This window comes from Colletotrichum spaethianum, assembly GCF_022836535.1.
Source record: "Colletotrichum spaethianum MAFF 239500 DNA, contig36, whole genome shotgun sequence".
NCBI classification, from domain to species: Eukaryota; Fungi; Ascomycota; class Sordariomycetes; order Glomerellales; family Glomerellaceae; genus Colletotrichum; species Colletotrichum spaethianum.
Window position 1 is genome coordinate 195593 of NW_026054806.1, and position 19650 is coordinate 215242.

General features: G+C 55.6%; 6 protein-coding genes across 6 annotated transcripts; 2 read left to right on the top strand and 4 right to left on the bottom strand.

The window, feature by feature from the left end:
- Nucleotides 1–605: 605 nt before the first annotated feature.
- ColSpa_10531 (splicing factor 3B subunit 6-like protein) lies at nucleotides 606–3358 on the bottom strand (the record flags this gene model as incomplete). Its single annotated transcript, XM_049276743.1, has 2 exons — nucleotides 606–3135; nucleotides 3213–3358. 2 exons carry the CDS (start codon nucleotides 3356–3358, stop codon nucleotides 606–608), a joined length of 2676 nt encoding a protein of 891 aa, XP_049132700.1.
- A 710-nt stretch (nucleotides 3359–4068) lies between these two features.
- On the top strand, nucleotides 4069–5600 carry ColSpa_10532 (transcriptional factor SWI5; the record flags this gene model as incomplete). Its single annotated transcript, XM_049276744.1, has 3 exons — nucleotides 4069–4303; nucleotides 4362–4820; nucleotides 4879–5600. 3 exons carry the CDS (start codon nucleotides 4069–4071, stop codon nucleotides 5598–5600), a joined length of 1416 nt encoding a protein of 471 aa, XP_049132701.1.
- Nucleotides 5601–6298: 698 nt separating this feature from the next.
- Nucleotides 6299–8053, bottom strand: ColSpa_10533 (4-coumarate--CoA ligase-like 7; the record flags this gene model as incomplete). The annotated part of the gene is made up of 2 exons (XM_049276745.1): nucleotides 6299–6373; nucleotides 6431–8053. The coding sequence occupies 2 exons, from the start codon at nucleotides 8051–8053 to the stop codon at nucleotides 6299–6301; spliced, it is 1698 nt and encodes a 565-aa protein (XP_049132702.1).
- Nucleotides 8054–10409: 2356 nt separating this feature from the next.
- Nucleotides 10410–11513, top strand: ColSpa_10534 (NADH-ubiquinone oxidoreductase subunit, mitochondrial; the record flags this gene model as incomplete). Its single annotated transcript, XM_049276746.1, has 3 exons — nucleotides 10410–10535; nucleotides 10672–11095; nucleotides 11140–11513. 3 exons carry the CDS (start codon nucleotides 10410–10412, stop codon nucleotides 11511–11513), a joined length of 924 nt encoding a protein of 307 aa, XP_049132703.1.
- A 351-nt stretch (nucleotides 11514–11864) lies between these two features.
- ColSpa_10535 (nitrile-specifier protein 5) lies at nucleotides 11865–13571 on the bottom strand (the record flags this gene model as incomplete). Its single annotated transcript, XM_049276747.1, has 1 exon — nucleotides 11865–13571. One exon carries the CDS (start codon nucleotides 13569–13571, stop codon nucleotides 11865–11867), a length of 1707 nt encoding a protein of 568 aa, XP_049132704.1.
- A 3779-nt stretch (nucleotides 13572–17350) lies between these two features.
- Nucleotides 17351–19186, bottom strand: ColSpa_10536 (uncharacterized protein; the record flags this gene model as incomplete). The annotated part of the gene is made up of 1 exon (XM_049276748.1): nucleotides 17351–19186. One exon carries the CDS (start codon nucleotides 19184–19186, stop codon nucleotides 17351–17353), a length of 1836 nt encoding a protein of 611 aa, XP_049132705.1.
- Between the last annotated feature and the right edge of the window lie 464 nt (nucleotides 19187–19650).

Here is a 19650-nt window from a genome sequence, read left to right on the forward strand (position 1 = left end):
TCCTGGCCAGACTGCGCCTGTTCCCTTTGTCATGGGTAGGTTGCAATTTCTTTTGGCTCATGAATCCATGACGAAATGGCATGATAGTTATGAACGTTCCATTCAGACCAGTCCGAATCTGTCTCCAAAGTGATTTGACCCTTCTGATATGTTGTAGTTGTTAGCCTCGAAATGCTTTGGTCTCAACACAGTGAATCTCCATTGAGGCCATTCCCTTGGAACCAAGTCCGCTGCACTTGTCACACAAACACGGGACAATAGTGATGGGTAGGTAGTTCATCATTCATAGATAGGGGGAATCCGGTTCTGCGTAAAGACACCAATCAAGTGGGTTCCCCCTTCCCATCCTCCCGGCACGCAACGCCTAATTCCAGAATGTCTATGGCATCGTGGAACGTGTAATTCTCCATCCTCTTCCACCCCCAGAAGGAAACGGTACCGACTCCCGAAGGCGGGCATAGACTGTTTCAGTCGTAATGCCTCGCTTCGCCTCCCAAGTGTTTCTGTTATGCCATCGCGGCGGCTGTGGCCATTGCCCGCGGGCCGTGGTGATTATACGTCCATTCCAAACCCCTCTGCGCTCTCGAACCAGTTTCTGTTTGACCTCACGCTCTGGAAGTGTTAGCCGAGGCCGTTGAGGTCGTCTTAGTCTTCCTCCTAGAGGGCTGATAGACGTCGTTGAAGTTCATCGCGACACCGAGGAAACGCATGTCCACGTCGGGCTGATATGCGAGGTCGCCCAGAAGGATCTGAAGGCGGGAACGAAACGTAGCGCCGAGCTGCCGCAAGCGGTCCTGGAGAACGGGAAACTCTGACGCAACGGCCGGGTTGTCGTCCTCGCCGTCCGCACCCGGCTCCGACGGCTTTTTCTGGTGACGAGCGCCGCGGGTCGACATACGCATGACGTCGACCTCTTGCCGACGCGTAAAGTCCGAGACGCTCCAGCTGTAGAGGCCGTCGACGGAGTCACGATAGCTGAGCATGGCGCGCAGAAGGTCGCCAAGCTGGGAAAGATAAGATGTGCGATCATCTTCGCCAGTCGCTATGTCGGCATTCCGGACGCTGCGCCGCGCGCCGAGGAGTCCCTTGTGAGTGATGTCATTGAGGTAGCGAGTATGCGCCTTGATGAGGTCGTCTAGTGTGCAATCTTCGCGATGTACGCGCTTCTGGAGCTCATTCCAAGACGACTCGATAACCTCAAACAGGATGTAGTACTGGAGCTGGCCGATGAAGTGAATCATCTCAGCGAGGATGCCACGGGTTGACTTCCAGGTCTGCACGACGACTGGGTCAGAGTTCTGGAGCACTCCGCGCGAACCCGTCATACACTTGCGCCAAGTCGAGGCTAGGGCAAACTCGACGCGCTTGATGCGCCACAAGAAGTTGAAGACCTTGAGATACTGGCGGTTGCCCCAGTCCGTAACCACGACGTCCACTGGAGCATCAACTTTGTATTCTAGCGTGAAGCAATCCCATCCGATGTCGCCGTGTGATAGCTGCAACATACGAGCGTCGAGGCGGCGGAGGACCTCAGGTGAGTCGTACTGCGCATTGGAGCCGCGGATGGCATGCTCAAGCTGCGCTGTAAGGGTATGCCGGTATTGCGCACCAGCAGGGCGGTCGAGGTTCGCAGCAAGAGATTCCATAAGAAGAGCGATGAAATCGCCTTGGCCGAGAAGAATATAATTCTTCAGGGCCTGAAGATGTTCGAAAAGGTGGAATTTGTTCGCCATGAGATCGATGAGACGCTTCATCGTCGTCTTGTACGCCTCGTCGATCCAAGCCTCAAGCGTGGCAGTGTCGCCGTAGCGCAATTCCTTCGAGGCCGCCTTGGAGTAGTCCTCGACCCATTGTGAGTCACCGCAGCTGTGTCTGATGAAGTTGAGAGACTTGCCGATGAGGAAGACCTTTTGCGCAAAGTCCTGTGTGATGATACTAGGGACCATGTCCTTATCAATCTCATACTTATCCTCCCAAACACTGCTGCCACCTGTCTTGGGCTCGTCGGTCTGCTTCTGTTCCTTGACGAAAAACTCGCAGAAAGGGTCAAGAAGCTCGCCATCGTAGATCCAGCGACGAAGAATATCGTAGAATGGGCGGGTAACATGAACAAGCAGCCGTTCAGCAAACGCTGCTACCATGGGATCGCCATGCGACGATGAAAACCCATGGATAAGAGAAATGAGTTGGCCACCTCGTTTGCTCTCTGATTCTTCGGCGATGAGACTCATGAGCCTTAGGCCCATCGTAGCTTCTCGTGTCCATACCACGCATCTTTTCAGGGTTACGCCCGCCTTTCCAATGCCACCTCTTGGTGCAGATTCGTCTAGCGAGGACAGCGCTCTTCGGATCTGTCCTTCGAGCGTTGCGACCAAGCTGAGATACGACCGCAGCTCCCCACCTATTGCGGCTCGGATACTTTGCCTCAGCAAACCTTGCGCCGGGGATTTGACGAAGACATCTAGATGTCGGTACAGTAAAGACGGCTCAGCTACTGTGTGCAGGAGCGAGATGATCGGAGATGGTAATGTCGGAGGCAATGTGACGGTGTGTGGTTTCGAGAAGGGTAACGTCGTCGATGACAGTCCTTGTAAAGTAAAGGGGAGGTCCCGTAAAAGAACGGTTTCAGAGGGCTCGATCTCGATATAGTTATCGGCCAGAAACGTCGACTTTAAGGCTACCTGTCGTTTGTTCGCCACAGGCTCGTCTGCATCCTTTTCCGTTTCCTTGTCTTTTTCCCTCTCATCGACCGACTTGTTCTTGGGGTGCTTGGGAGGAAATTTTTTCAGTCCCTCGGGCGCAAAAGCGTCGTTGAACTGCTCCTCTTCTTGTCTTGAAATTGGCGTCGAGTTCTTGGATGATCGTTCTCTTTCATGTTTCCTGAAAGGATCGCGTTGTGTTTGCGAAGGAGGGTTTGGCGGGGGTAGGGGAAGTGGTTCGTTAGGGTCTGGCGAGTCGGCGAGCTGGTAAAGTAGGTACAGGATGGCCCATTTCTGGCCCAGCACAGGTAGAGAAAGAAGGCGAGTATACAGGTTCGAGAAGCGCAGTGCTTGTGTTGGGTTACTCTGTATGAGCTTCCTCTTGATTAGGTCTGAGGCATGGTTGACGTCCGAGGAAATGGCGGGGGACGCGGGGCTGTGAGATGGCTTCGGTCAGTGAAAAGGCGCAACATAGCCGAGGAATTGCATAACCTCTCACTGTTCGAGACTTACGCTTCCAAGACTGACTTCACCAACTCGAAGCAGTGGTCGTGTCGCTCCTGGGCGGCAGCGTCGTCCTCGTGGGGATCGTTGGGTATCAGGTGTGCAATTAGGCTGTCGACGGCGCCGGCAATGCGATGCTCGCGGTTGGCCGACATGATGGCATCGCCGACGACTGTTCAAGCTCAGGACCCGAGAGAAAGGCGGGACCTGCTCGAGCAGAGTCCAGAGTGAGTGGGCGGGTCTCTGGCTCAAGAAAGAATGGTGAGATTGAGGCTTCGTCGTCAAAGAAGGCATGGGCTTGGGTGTGTGTATTTGCAGCGAATGCAATCCACTGAGCGACGCGCCGGACGCGACTTCACAGTGTTGCTAATGCCAATTGCGAGCAGTCCACAGGAGCACATGGGGAAGTGGTCAATGCGCTCAGCCAAGTACCTTGAACCGTCGTTACCACATTAATCGTGCGCCTTCCTCGGTCTCCTCTACCTCTTCCCCAGGCTCAGTCCTCCCCTGGCATTTGTCGTCAGACAGTTCGGCAAAATTTCCATCGACAAAGCAGTGCAGCACCTCTCAGTCGCATCCCGTCTTCCTCCACTATCCGCAATTGAGAGACCGAGACGGACCCAACCACTGACCTCAACCCGACCTTTGCCATCACGCCAGCGCCCGCAACATGCCCCGTTCATCGAGATAATACCGGATTCGCGATCGCATCGTCTCCCTCTTTTGTTTCTTGCTACTCATGAACATATTTCCCCCCTTGCGCCAAGTCCTGTCTGCCATTGCTGCTCTCGCGCACGCGACTGTCGCTCAGCTCCACTAATACGCCTGACGACGTGATCTGCCTCTCTGGCATCCCGTCGTCGCAATGCCCGACATCGACCCCGCGGCCTTGAGCAGCCGCCCATCTGTGAATCTTTCAACACCGACATTATCTACCAAGTCCATCACCGTACAGCCTCCCGGCTCCCTCAAAACATCGAAAACAAGCCAGATAATTCCGGCCCGCATTGACCTTGAGCCGCTATATACCGCTTTGAAGCAGGCCATCGGCCCCGAAGCATGGGTCGTGTACAAGGAGTCAACAACGGAGTTCCTCATCGGTAGCCAACCCACGACATCTGCGCATTTTCTTCCCTGCTTGCTGACCCATCCTTCTAGGTCGACTGAACCAGACCGAATACTCGGAACGAATCGATCCCATCCTCGCATCCCTCAATGGCGAAAGGGAACACCTCCATAATCAGCTGTTAGCTGCTATATACGGCAATGTCACGAGAGAGATGCCCGACCAGGGCCTTGCCCCTTGGGTCAGCGCCAACGACAAGCCAACTGCTCCCGTTGGCAGTAAGCCTGTGTCTGGCGATGCTGCGGAGCGTCGTCTCAAGGGCGATGTCATGCAGCTGCCCACCAAAGACCGTCGGCGCATCAAGGATTTGGCTTCCAACGATGTTGGTCCCCATCTCTTCCTCTCTAAACCGGCCCTTGCTGATAGTGCTGCTACCCAGTTCGATCCTAACGACAGCCTTTCCAACGTCTTCCTAGACAATCACAGGCGACAGCCTAAGCCGGCCGAAGTACCGCCCAGTGCAGGAGGCATTGGTGGTATCAATAAGATGAGTATGTGGAAATACACCTCAACCTTGTCCGGGAGGGCCAGTGCTGACTGGAAATACAGATTTCGACTTGGAGATTCGCAAGCGCTTTGCACAGCCATTGGCCGTGGAGTCGGGCGAGTTTCCTGACGCTCCCGTAGTCGAAGGCAGGATGCTGCCTTTCTGCTATGAGGCAGGCCTCACCAGCGGCCATGTCCAAGAAGCGCCACACTTCATGTCTGTCGCGACAGAAACGTTCATTAAGGAAGCTCTCGCTGCTATATTCTCCAAGACAAGGAGCAATGGCCCGGGAGAGGGCGGAACCGCCGGTTTCGGAGCCGGTACACAATGGATCCAAACCCACAAGTACCGGCATCAGCTTGTCAAAGAGGAAGATGCGGCATTACGAGGCGAACTTACACGCGATAAGAGTGGCTTGTTACCTATCGAGTCGAAAGCTGCGAGCGAGCGTGGTCCCCTCGGTATGGCGGACGTGCGGATCGCCCTGGAGATGGCAGACAGTGGCCTGGCACAGTTCCCCATTATCAACACGGCAATATCGTATGGATATCGTGAAGGAGAGCTCGAAAACTGGCATGATTATACCTGGCTTCCGGGTCTTGAGCCCATTGGGGCCAAGGCGGGAGAGGCCTCCGATGTTAAGCCGCTGGCTGCGGAGCAGCTGCCGAACGGACACGTCGATGCAATGGAGATTGACTCGGAGCCATGGTGGGATGGCGCAGATCCTCAAGACATGGGCGCCCTCGACTCTGTGCTGGACTCATGTCTGGCTGTTGGGTCATAGTATGGCCGGCGACCAGAACAATCATCATGGGTTTCCAAGAGGGACAAGCTCTACTCGAAACGCTTCATTCGGGGTATTCATCCTATCTACAAGGACTGGGGACACTTATGGGGTTGGAAAAAAAGGCAGATTCGAACGCGTCCCCGGCGCTACAAAGGCGGGAAAGGTAAATAAGAGGTTTGTTTTGCTGCCTTCGAAAGTCATGCCCATCCAGCATCACCCCACATCAGCATTGGCATCAGGAAAGGCGTCGTTGGTTCTTTTTGCTCTTCGGCCATTTGGCCGAATCTTTTCAATTTTCTTTTGTTTATCCCAACATAGGATACAGGGGGGAGAGGGGGGAGTTGTGCATGCGCTCAGCTTCATCAGAGAAACGAGGGAGGCGTTCAAGGTTCTTTAGCAAAGGAAGGGTTCTGTACAGTAAGGTCGATACCCTATTGCTCGCTCTTTGTGGGCCTCACAAGTATGGAAAGGTGGCGAACAGGGTGGTTTTAGTTAGCGAGACGTTATAGACGACTTCATGTAACATGTATTACAAGCTTCGCCTGTGTGTCCGCTTAGGTTTTATGATTTTATATATATTTCTAGAGCTGGTATCTTCCTTTGAAGCTATGTGTATCGCAAGCCCTCTTTGTCTTGGATACGAGGCTAAATCTAGCAAGTACAAGTTTGCTTGTTACCTGGTCTCCACCGACTGTCTACAGTTTTGAAACTGAATCGCCAACTTCCTGCTTGGCCTTTTCTCTAAGAATCTTTCGCAAGATCTTGCCGGACTGGTTAAATGAGTTAGTCTGCTCGTTCCAACAGCAAATGATGGAAGCAAAACTTACAGGGTTCTTGGGGATGACATCTGTAAACGCAACACCGCCCCTGAGGCGCTTGTGCTTCGAAACCCGCTCCTCCAACCACTTGGCAATCTCCTCGCCTGTGGCATTGGTTCCAGGCGACCGGACAATGTAGGCCCGGGGAAACTCCTCTCCGTTAATCGTGACGCCGATGACGGCGGCGTCAGCAACGTCCTGCCGCTCGAGGAGGAGGGCCTCAAGCTCAGCGGGGGCAACCTGGTTGCCCTTGACCTTGATAAGCTCTTTCATGCGATCGACGATGAAGAAGAGACCGCCCGTCGAATACTTTTCGACGTATGCGACGTCTCCTGTGCGCAGCCAGCGTTTGCCGTTAGCGTCCGTGACGATAGTCTCTTCCGTCGCCTTGGGATTGCGCCAGTAGCCACGCATGACGGTCGGACCCGCGATCCACAGCTCACCGGGCACCTTGGCCTCGGTAATTTCTCTGCCGTCCTCGTCAACGAGCTTCGCCTGGCAGTTAGGCATCAGCTCGCCAACGGAGGAGCTGCGCTCCAGGCGCGTCGGGTCCCAGGTCATGGCAGTGCAAGTGACTTCAGTCATACCCCAGCCCTGGCGAACGATAAGGTCGTCCTTCTTGAGGATGCGCTCTGTCTGGCGGGCAACGTCAGCGGCGAGGGGCGCGGCGCCAGAGCCGACGCTCTCGAGGCTACTGAGGTCAAACTTTGCGGTGATGGGGTGCTTGGTCAGAGCGACGAGGATGGGTGGGACGCTGACGAGCTGTGTAACACGGTAGCGCTGGATGTAGGTAAGCATCTTAACGAAGTCGAAGCCCGACATGATGTAGACTGGGATGCCCTGTTTGGCGAAGTTGGCGACGAAGTACGTCTGCGCATAGGTGTGGTAGAGGGGCAGGAAGCAGAGGCCGACGGAGCGAGCGAGGGAGGCCTCGTGGTCCTCTTCCAGAGCTGACACCTTAACGACGCCGGTGCCGTTGGCGACATAGCTGTAGTGGGAGATCTCAACGCCCTTGGGCACGCCCGTCGTACCAGAGCTGTAGTTGAGACAGCACGTCGTCGTGCGGGCGTCGGAAGGCTCAACCCACTGGAATTTCTCGGCCTGCGCCCTAGGCGCAACCAGCTCAGTCCAGTGGCGAGCGCCGCCCTGCACAGGCTTCTCGGGTTTGCTCGAGCTCGGGATCGTGGTATCGAAAACGAAGACGTTGCTCGCGGGTATGGAGACTTCCTTCGCGGCTTCCAGAGCGGTGTCAAGGCTGCCCTCAGCAGCGACCATGAACCTCGCGCCGCTATCTCTGAGCTGATGAGCGAGCTCGCGAGTAACGAAGCCCGGGTTCGCGCCGGTGAATATACCGCCGGCCATCAGAACGCCGAGAAAGATGACAGGGAAAAAGAGGTTGTTGCCCGAAAAGAGCAGCACGCGGTCGCCGGGCTTGAGGCCAGCGGCCTGGAGGCCGATGGCGATTTGCTTGGCCACGAGGCGGTAATCAGAGAAGGTCAGGTAGTGGGTGTCTGGACAGTCTGCATCATAGAAAGCCTTGCGGTTGGAGAGGGGTTCAAAAGAGGATCCGAAGATCCATGTCTGCAGAGAGCAGTTCGGAATAGGTTCCGACCACCGTGATTTGATCGGCATATTTGTTTGGTGAGCGTTTCCGTTCTATTCCAACAGCAGATTACAGCCCAAGTATGAAGTAGGGACTCGAGAAAGAAGACGAAGGCTACAGTTGGAGACTGGTGTTGTTTGCTCAGACACTCCGGGGCCTAAGGCGTTTGATAGGTAGGAGTTATCCCCGTGTTTGAGACGGAAGATATCGAACTGGAGGATTGTGCGGCGTGGGAACGTCCACTTCGAGAAGGGGTCCGCTTCGGTAAGGTTTGAAGCTATCACTTTCGAGATCCCAGTCTTGATTTGAGCCGCGGGTCCCGTACTATCAGAGTAATATAGTATTCCTGAGCTCGAGTCAGTGACTATAGTTGCTTTCCTGCCAGAACAGCCCAGAAACTGCAACCTACTCAGAAACGAGACAATCTGCTTGTTCAATGCGAAGAGGGAAAGGAATCGGAACCGGCGGGATCCACGTCAACTAAAATGACAATGCCGAGGAGGAAACGAACAGGACTGCTACAAAGAAGTGGATTTCCGTAGCCCATATACTGGCCGACCCAGGCAGGGAACTCCAGACGAAACCTCGGGTCCCCGCGCCATACCCGGCCAATGACTACAGCCTTCCAGCGACGCCATGGGTTGCAACTGAGGCTTTCAAATCTGGGGTGGAGAGCACCTTCGTGACGCTGGATCTCCGCCTTAGATCCCTGTCGAATGCGGGGATGGGCGAGTAGGGGAAAGCTCCGCGACTAGGCAATGGAGGAGAAAGCTGGGGGAGGAGACAAGCCGAGGTACAAGCTGCCGGAAAGTTGGGGATGAGGAGGATGAGGAGAAACGACGACAGCTATTGTTTCCCAAAAGGGTTTACAAATCGTTCCGGTGTGTTCAATTTTGCGGCCGGAACGCCACACCCTTTGCCGGCCGAGGGCCTGGAAGACGTAGTATACAGAGAAAATGGGAGCGATGTGGAGGTGGATGGAGGCGAGCCGATCCCGGCTCTGGATCTCGCTTATTTGGAACCCGAGATGGAGCGAGCGACAGTCCATCGAGGGCTCTCAATTCCGTTACTGGAGCGTCAGACGTCGAAGAAACGAAACTTTGGAGTTTGCCGGTGTCAATGGTACAGGACGTGCGCAAAGAAAACTGATACGGCAGCTCCACGACATGTTCCACTTGACGTCGCTCGACATGCTGTATGCGGGCAGAAAATGGCAATACTCCGCCCGGCGGCTCTCTGTTCTCATTAAAGGTGCGAGATCGCCAGATGATCTAATAAGAGGACGCACAAGAGTTGAGGCTTGACTCAACACCTGCATTGGCCAATGGGCGTAGACCTGGTAGATTTTCCAATATGTTACCTCGTCCTGGCAACTGATTAGGAGGTTTCGGGGCCAGGTCTTGCTTCTGAGCCGCCTCAGCCCGAGGTAGAAGTCGGTTGTGTAACGAGGTTTGCGAGGTTTGGGTCAAATGGACTGCAATCGTTGATTCACCTAGGACCGCTTTTATTGTTTTGCGGCTCGCTCGGTACCATAAGCCAATACCGGGCCCGGACTCCAGCAGATCTCCAAAGAGTTAGTGTCTTGGAGTTCTGCGCGCAAGACAAGACGGCTGGAGCTCTAAAAAATTATTTGGCCTGGTTGACAAGTTGTTTCTGCACTTGGCCTCGACGAATCGCACAGACACAAGCGCTCTATGTGGTCCCCAATTAACAAGGCAGGACGCAGCGTGGCAGCTTCGTTCTACTCACCCGTTCCTCTTTTTCGTGCGGACGGTATACTGCCGATGAATATCTACTAAGAGAGATCAGAGACAACATAGATTTTTAGCCAAATGGAAAGAAAGCGTGCTAATTCGATGCTTTCGGATTGGTATTCTTCGTTTTCCCACCATCTGCATGCCCAATTGCCACTTGGGCCCTACTAATACGGGCAATGAATAAACAAGACCCAACGAAAAACGGTCCTAGAACCAATTATCTGTTATCGAAGAAGCAGTGGGAGGAAACAATCCATCACCAGCCTCTGTAAGCAGGAACAACGTGAAAGTTGTGGTGTCTCATGGGGCTTTCGTACCTGCATGCAAACAATGGACATTGAGCGAACGCACGGTTGCATGCATAAAAACACGATTCAAATACTTATGCAAACCTCAATGACGCTTACTCGACCATGTTTGCCTCTTGTGCATCCGCTGCCCCATAGACTTACCTAATCAGACTGTGGCCATTTCGACCAATCACAATGATGCATTATCCAAGCAGAAGCTCACGACTTTTGAACCTCCCGAATCTAACGAACAGCGCAAGATATCCGCAAATTAACCTCCCTCGTCCGCTCGCCCGCTCGCCCATCGTCAATTGAGCTGCCACCACACATCCCTCGCCATGGCCTCCAGACTCTCACCCCTCCTCTTCAGATCAGCCCTCCGCTCGGCAACGTGTCGAGCGGCGAGGCCCCAGTTCCGCGCCTTCTCCCTCACAGCCGTCCGCCCCAGCGACACACTCCAAGTGGTAAGCACCCTCCACCTTTTCCGCTCCGACGTCAATTGTCCGTATGGCTATGACCGAGAGCAATTCCAACATGCGGAGACAGTCGCCTGCGAGTCTCTCCTCGAGGAGCAATTGCTAATCAGCCTTGTCGAAACAGCACCGCGACTCCCCGAAGAACAACACCGACATCCCCTTCAAGTTCACCAAGGAGAACGAGGCCGTCATCGATGAAATCCTCAAGCGCTACCCGCCGCAGTACAAGAAGGCTGCCGTCATGCCTATCCTCGATCTCGGTCAGCGCCAGCACGGCTTCACCAGCATCAGCGTCATGAACGAGGTCGCCCGCCTCCTGGAGATGCCCCCCCAGCGCGTCTACGAAGTCGCCTCTTTCTACACCATGTACAACCGCACCCCCGTTGGAAAGTACTTCATTCAGGCCTGCACAACCGTGAGTCCAACCCTTGTTACGAAACACACACGGTCCTTCGAAACGTCTTTTCTCCGAGAATCCCGTAGCCGAGCCATAGTCGGGAAGCGACTTCCTCTTGATATCACAGGGCTACGGAACGAGAATCCGAATGGTATTTTCCGGAGAATTGAGTTATCGCTAACTGGCAACCCATAGACCCCTGCCAGCTTGGCGGTGTCGGCTCCGACGTGATCGTTAAGGCCATCATCGACCACCTCGGCATCAAGCAGGGCGAGACCACCAAGGACGGCCTCTTTACCCTCCTCGAGGTCGAGTGCCTCGGTGCCTGTGTCAATGCCCCCATGGTCCAGATCAACGACGACTACTACGAGGATCTCACCCCCGAGACCACTGTCCAGCTCCTCGATGCCCTCAAGGCCACCGCGACCGCTACCGGCGGCGGCGCCGCTGCCCAGGTCCCCAAGCCCGGCCCTATCAACAGCGGCCGCCAAACCTGCGAAAACAGCAAGGGCCTGACAAACCTCACCTCCGAGCCGTGGGGCCCCGAGGTGACGCGGAGCGACTTGTAAGAAAAAGCAACAAATGGGAAACGAGGGAAGGAGGTGAAGAGCGGTTTCAGAGCGTGCGCGAAAGTTGGGAGAACACTCCCACGAATGGGCCGAGCGAACGGAATAGAGCCGGAGGATAGTCCGGCTTGTATATAAAACACAATGTGCTGTATTCGAAATGCATGGGCGAACGATTTAGAGACTCATGGCCCTATGTTCCTGCAACCGAGATCGCGACCACTTTACTCGTTGTTCTTTTGTGACGACACGATAATGTCGAACATCAATTTGCTACCAAATCGTCGCTTCAAGTCCAGTTCCTGTGTCATGGAATATAAGGGGGAAATGACTGTGCGTCCTAGAGACAGTGTCTCACTCGGGGATTCTCAGGATCCAACCGTCTTTCAGCCTCTTGTTCTCGGAGCTGAGTCCTCCCCAGACAACAACACCGGCCTCTTCCACATCTCCCATCGGTGCCGTGGCGAACCAGCCGCGCGGCTCAGGCTCGCCGTCGTCATTATCATCATCATACGGCTCCGTCACGAGTTTTGTCCACTTGCCTTCGCCCGTCGGCCGGCCAATGGCCTGCCACATGGCATCCCGCACGCTGGCGGCGGTCATGCCAAGAGGCGGGACCTGGAACGCCCATACGTCGTCCCACATGGCGCCGGCGCCGGAATGACCATCCGAGCTGGGTTCGCGCTCGCCCATAATGAGCAGGAGGTACTCGCGGCCGGCACCGACGGTGACGGCCTCGAGGCCCGCTACGCTCCGGTTTCCGGGCCACGTCTGGCCCGGAATGAGGTGGATTTCCTGCTCGCCAGAGTTGGCTCCTTGGACGATGCTCTGCCAGCCGCCGCGGCCATGAACAGCAATTTCGCCCTTGGAAACGCCGTCGTCGAAGGTGTCCATCTCAAGGTGGAGGAAGTCAAGCTGTCCACCAATTTCACCCTTGCCGTCGAAGCCACCAAAGCGGAACAGCCGGCTCTTGCTGATAGTGATTGCGGCGCCGCCGCGGGCCGGTCCGGGCGCTGAAGGCAGCTGGCTCCACACTCGGGATCGGACATCGAAAGCCCAGAGATCATTGGCGCGCTCGCCGCTAGCGAGGCAGCCGGCGTGCACGAAGAAAGTCCCGTATCCGTCATCTTCTTCGTCGGTGGCATTGGCAGCAGCGTGGCCTACGATGGGAGCTTGAGGGATCCCGACCTCGGCGCTGTCCCCTTGGGCCCAGGCCCTCCAAGTCTGCTTGCCACGCGCGCGCTTGGGGGCGAAGTCGCGCGGGCGATCGGTCGCGGCGGCCGAGTGGTAGCTGCGCGGTGAGGGCATTGGCAGGATGGTTACCCCAGGTGCGGGCGGCACGGGATCAAGAAAGGACCAAGAATTGGTTCGTGTGTCAAAGACCCAGACACGACCGCCCTCCTCGAGGGGTTTCATGTCAAGCCCTCCGCGACCTCCATAAAGGAAAATACGACTGCCGATGACGGCAGTCGCATGACCAACACGCGGGGCCGGGACGTCGCTGAGGGAGGGGGTCTCAGGAAGAGCTGGGCCTTTGCCCTTGTCCAGAGCAGGGCCCGACGATGTGCCTTCTTCGCCAGCCATGACGGGTGAATCCTCCGCTTCCTCGGCAACGCCCGGGGAGGCAAGGGGAACCTCGTCGAGGAGTTGTTCCTTCTGTGCGGCCTTCTCTATGAGGTTCGGGGCTTCGACCGTCTCCTCAGCCTTCTCGACGGGCGGGTTGTACTGCTTCGCGGGGGCGGACTTGATCTTGTAGTAATCGGCGCCGGCGCTGTTATACGGCAGCCTGATGACGTGGACATCGTTATCGACCGGTTCACGGGGCCTGATCTCGCCGCCGAAGACGTAGGCCGAGCCGTTGACGACGTTGACGGTGTGGGAGGAACGGCCGAGGGGTGGTACGTCAATTCGCTCCCAGGTGGCCTTCATAGCTTTCGGGCCTGTGCCGCTTGACAGAGACGGCCTCTTCACGCTGGGTATGTTCGGCATGGCGGGGAGGTTCTGGGGGAGGGATTGCAGGATCTCGGTCGTCCGACGCTTGAGAGCTCCGAAAGACTCCATGGCGGTTTAGATAGGTCGTTTGGCCTCACAAATGCGGATAACAATGGTCGATGGGAGGCGGGGGGGAGGAAAAGAAGAAAATAGTGGACAGAATTGCGCGAGGATGAGGTCAAGTTTGTATGCTGACAGCTGCTGATGGTCGGGATGGACCTTGACAATATGACGTAGCAAGGAAGCGATGCTCACCTCAGCCCGGGGGGTTGGTTGTTTTTTGGGTGGGTTATAAGGTTGTTGTAAGCGGGCAGTGAGGACAAGCACCGGATGCGGGCGGATATGATGAGAAACAGCGAGGAGAAAGGCGTTGGTCCCGCAAGGAGGAGATGCTTTGTTGTGAAAAGGAACGGACAAGGGGAAAGAGAGTTTCTTTCGTTAATTACTGCTACACTCGCCTTCGCTCGTATCACCCAGCGCTTGTCTTCAACAGCTGCGGCCTTTGTACATTGGAGGATGGCTCAGCTTGCAGTCGGAAGCGGGGGCGCAGGCTTCCCATAGCTCCTGTCGTCCTATCAATAGCCCCGTAGCAGTTTGCGCACTGTCGCCCTGTCGTTTGGGTACCGGTACCTTAGTCGTCGGCAGTGATGTTGGTGGGGTAGTTCAATGTCGTCCTCTCAGCAGGGCCTTAGCTTGCTCCTTTGGGGGCGGTACTAAGGAGGACCCTGATTCCGCTTTTTTTCGCCAAGTTAACAGCAACAGTCAGCAGCACCGAACCCAGCCATCCCATCTATCCTTGACTTCATCGCCAGGGGAACAGCGTCGTTGATATCGCGCCAGGGGCACCAGTTGGCCGTCAATGGCGCCGCCGATCCGACGTTCACAGGACAGAAGCCAGCGGTGCCACATCGCCAACTGCCCTCCGCCTGGCACGACTCAGCAGACAATCCTCGCCAGGTTAAGATCCCACTCGTGCCCCTTAATAGCTGTATGTTGGAGACGTCATTACCCAATCATAAGCTGTGGCCGTTAACAGAGCTCACGAGATGCCCTGCAGACAAACATGTAGACTAGACAGAGCCCGATGCATTTTCCGCCGTCGCCCTGCGCTGCACATGTCTGGGCTTGAATGAACTCCAGCGGTGACCGCACGCTCTCGCGGTACTCCGTCGCAAGATCACCATCGCTTCCGTCAGCTCCATTTGTGGGCGGGCTGGCGGCGGCGGCGGCGGCGGGTTGGTTCGCCCTTTATCGGCCCGGAGAAGGTGCTCATCCGATGACTTCAATTTAAAATGTCAAGCCTGATCGGCCGTGCTTCGCATTTGTCGGACATCTGGCTTGACCGTCCCCGACTCCGGCATTACGGTAAACACTCGGCCCCGCCACACCCGGGCCCCGCTCTCCGGCGCCGTCCCGGTTTCTGCATGGATGGCCACGACACGCATACATCCTGGAGCAATGCCAATACGCGGCCACATCTTCCGAACTGGATTCACTGAATCACTGACTGGGCTGACGAGGCTACCTCACATGGCTGTTCAGCTGTGGACAGAAGGGTCCGGCCCGAGTCAACACCCTGCCGCCCCCAAGTTGACTGCTCATCTGTGGCATTTGTTCCGCCTCCTCTAGGCCCAACCCAGTTTATTCCCGTGTCGGCCCGACTTGCGAGTCTACAGCTCCAATTCATCAGCCTCTCTATCACGCATCTAACAGGATACAACCCCCCCTCCTCGGAGGCCAGATATCCTCACGTTCATCCATGACGCCCCCTGAAGGATCGATCGCACGGCGAAAAAGGGGGTTTCGAGAATGTAATAGGGGGGCCAAATGGCTTTGCTTATCTCACATGGGTAGTTCAACGGCGGAGAACCTCGAGGTAGGGAAAAGCCGGGCTGATTCCCACGCCCCGAACACGAGGCGAAATGGTGCAGCCAGCACGCAACAGCGGAAGACTGCAGCCTTGGATTGGAGAATCCCCCCATAAGGTACTAACCGCAGAGCATCGTGGTACAATCCATTCCTCTTGCTCTTCATACTTTTTCCACTTCCGACCAACTTGGCAAAGTACCGACAGAGCCCGACAATCCTTGTCATAGATTCGGATGGACGGTTAATTGGGGGCCGCAACGTACCATGGCGGAAGCGCACTGCCCCAAAAGCCATCTCGATAAAAGCCCAGAGATGCGAGTTTGTGCGCAACTAAACGCGCAGCTGCGCCGTCGGCTAGCGTACCCTTCTGCCTCTTTCTCGTCTCTCTCTCTCTCGCGTCCATTTCCGTTGCGGCGCAGTCCCCCACTTAGACCGAACAGACCGAATGGGCCTATGGTTTCGCGCGCTCGCGCGCATGTGTGTGCATAATTCCAAGCCGCATAACCGTTGGTGGAACATGCAAAGCTGCAATTTGCGCGCGCGTTGTTTCTCAACTCGTTCAGTGTCATCACTCTATCCAGCCAAGCCAGCTGCAACAACGGCCGGTGTCCAACGCGGACTAGTGCTGACAGCGCCATGCTGAAGCATCTCGGTCTCTGCTCGGGAACGCTGGGCCACAACCAACGGAACGCTGTCGTTCGCAAAGTGACAAAAGGGAGGAAATCAGGTTTCCCCGGGGTTGGGGGCCAGACGCCAAGCGCACGAGTTCTCCCTTCCTCGAGTTCTTTTCCAATTGCACCCCCTACCCCCCCTCTCTGCCCTACGAGAGGCACACGGTAAAATGTAGGATTGAAGGAATGGCATCCGCTGCTTGGGACGGACTGGGGAGGGTTGGCAACGGGTACGCTACCTGAAAGATAAGACTGGACCGACCAAACCAGACCGAAAGCTGGGCCTTGGAGCGGTAAAGGGACCCGAAGCATTATGCATCTTCTTCTCACGCACCCCCCCATGCAGGAGAGTCAAAAGGTGCCACCTGTCAGTCTTCCACCCGACCCCTTCCACAAGCCCCAAAGGTGTCCCGCCCTATCGACCCTCATGGCGGATGTATCGACTAGCGCCAGGGCGAGCCATTGAGCCGCACGGCTCAGGGTTTGCGGGCTGCCCCGGTTCCCAGTCGCTGGAAAACCTGACACGATGGGATTTGTGGGTGGGAGCGGTCGGTTAGCGGTCGGTCGTGTAAGTGAGTGCGGCCCTCTGCCGCCGCCGCCGCCAGACACAGGGCCGCCTCCAGAGCTTCCACTTGAGACGTGTCGAGCGCCAGATGAACTCAATGAGGCGGGAATAGACGCTTCATTGGAGTCTCCGGCGGTTACTGTCCCTCTGGCGCGCTTAAGTTGTTTCCTGACATCCTTAGGCGTCTCAATTCTAGGAATCAGCTGGGTAGCAAAAGGGTCGTCTCCGAATTGGGAGACCTGTCAGAAAAGCTGCCATTTGTGGTCTCCATAGGCGAAGAGCAGGACTCGGCGTATCTGTCCAGCCCTGTATACAGGCAGAGCCATTAAGTCGGGGCAGTCTGTACACAGACGGAGACCCCATGATTGCACGGCAGGAGTGACTTGATACCAATACATTGTGATTTTGATGTAGAGGAGATCGTGGTATATCATTAAGAGTGCCCTATGCCCGTCCATATGTGTAAATTCTATTCCTTGGTATGTGACATAATTGTCATTCTGCTACCCTTCCCCATCATACTCCGCCAAGACAGAAAAGCCCAAACTCCCACGAATACACCTTCGCAAGATGTTGATAGAGCATAAAGTAAAGAGAGAAAGCAGGTGGAAAGGTATCTAATATAGAAAAATCAAACACAAAAACCGAAGCCCCAAGCGACTAACATGTCAAGTGGGCATATCTACAAAGCAACGTATGAATATTGAACAAGGTCCGCAAAAGAGATTGTGTGTTGGTGCCAGTCACTCCTCGTCCTCTCCCTCAGCGTCTTCATCGGAGCCAGTAGCTACGATGATCTCCTTGAGGCAGGATGAGGTATTACTACTACTGTTTACCCCTTTTCCATTGCCCGAAGAGGGGCCAACCTCCCCCTTGAGTGGGTTGATGAGCTCCCAACCGCCAGGGGCCTTGGTCTGCCGGACGACGTAGACATCGCGGCTCGACGCCCACTGTGTCAGAGTTGGGTCGTTTTCACCGCCGAAGTAGACCATCGGCTCCTTGCCGTCGGCTGCGCGCTCGAGGTGACGCGCGACGTGCTCCATGCGCTCGTCCCAGGCTTGCGGTCCGTTGAACTCGTGCTCGCAGTCGTTGGCGGGGCAGCGCATGTACTGTGGCAAATCGCAGCGCGTCTGTTCGGCGTCTGCTTGGAGAGTTTTGAGGTGGTCATCCCAATCGGGAGTCGGTTTCTTCTGCTTCTGGGCCTTTCGGACGAGAGGGGGGACGTGCATGCGACGGACGTGCTGGGTGTAAAGATCTTTGCGGTTGAAGATGGCGCCGTTGGGCAAGGGAGGCGGTGTCGGCGCGACGGAACCAGAGGAAGAAGAGGAGGAACGTCGGTTGGTTGGAGGATTGGTGGTCTTGGAGCAGCCATCTTGAATACAAAGCCAGTATTGGAGGGCCAGGTGCTGGGAGCTTACGTGGCGTTTCCATTCGTTCTTGCTAGCAAAGGTGGATGGGCAACCGGCATAGTTGAAAACGCATACGAAGGGGCGGGTGTGGTGTTGCTTCATGTGCTTCTGGTAAGTGTTCTCGTCGGAAAAGGGGGTTTTGCACTCGGTGCAAAGAATCTTGGGGTTCCGCGTGGAGGCGATGGTCGGGTTGATTGGAGTTGGGAGCAGGCCACCGGCGTTGCCGCTGACCCTCGTCCTCTTTCTTTCCTGAAGTGGGCCATAGTTGTGCACCCGAGGTCTGATATTCGCGTTGCGAGAGCGCTTTCGTGTATGCTGCTTAGGCTTATAGTCCGAATCTTTGTCGTCTTCGAGGGAAACGCCGAACTCAATCTTGGATTTAAAGGGGTCCGGATCGCTTAGTTCAGGGTCGGGGTAGTTTGTTCCGCACGAAGACTCAACCATGGGGAGCTCCTGCTTGATGATGGCTCCAGGGGCATCAGGTGTAAGTTGACGTGACGAGAAAGCAGATTGCTGGGGGATGCCCGACTCGTCAGAGTCCGAGGAACAGAAGCTGAAGGTTCGGCTGTTGCTGAAAGTGGCTGGAACAACCTCGTCCTCGAACACGGCTTGAGAGATGTTTACCTCATGAGGATTGACGAAGACGTTTGCCTGCATACCAAGGCCAAGCAAAGTGTGGGATTGGTACTGTTGGGATTCCCAATCGCCAGTGTATTGCTTATTTTGCATGAAAGGAGAAGTGGCAGAACAGTCCGGGGGAGTTGCCGGGAGAACATCGCTTTCCGTGGGAGGACTGTTAGAGTCGCTGCTGGACAGTGTCTGCTGGGAACAGGGAGAGCCGTGCCTTCGCTTTGAAGCTGGAGGTAGCGCGGTGGTTTCCTGAGTCGGGCGGGCTAGGTTGTGCAAGGCCTGGGCATATTCAGGGACGAAGAAGGCTGTTCGTGGCCCGTCGATGTATTGCTGAATCTGATGGGTCTGGTTCACTGGCCATGGCGTCTGGTATTGCGTCTGGGAGTAGGATCCCAGACTTGGGTCGACTGGAGTGGAGGAGTTTGAAGTTGGTAACGACTCGAAGTAGGACATGGGCAGCTGGCTGAAGTTCTGTTGCCCGTAGTATAGTTGCTCGTGAGAAGGATGCCCCCCTTGGGCATGTTCGTAGAAATAGGCCATGTCGCGTCTTTCTTCCAGTTGAGGTCTTTAATCTAAGGAAGCGACTATCTTTTGAGAAGAGCCACGGAAGTAAGTATTGAAAGTTTCTGAATGAGCCCGGAGTCACAGATAGTCGGACAAAACAGCAGCGAAGCCGGGTATGCAGCCTGGCGAACGGGTCTGTCTCAAGCAGGCTATAAGGAAATTGCCTTGGGACAGGTTTGGAAGGTTTGGGCAATTGGTATAAATGACGGCGTGACAATAGAGTGATATAAGAGAGCAGATACCCTAGGTATGCTAAAGAACAAAAGGTTGTTGTCTTCACATCTGGGTTGAATAGTAAGAGACACGGCATCGACATCAGAAACCTACCAGTGTGGCGATGCTAGGTGTATATAAGTCCATTAGGTAAAGCGGAAGACCGGTGACACTGGAGTGCGCCAGGGCAGTTGGTTGGGCTCTCCAGGAGCAGAGCGCTTTGGGGG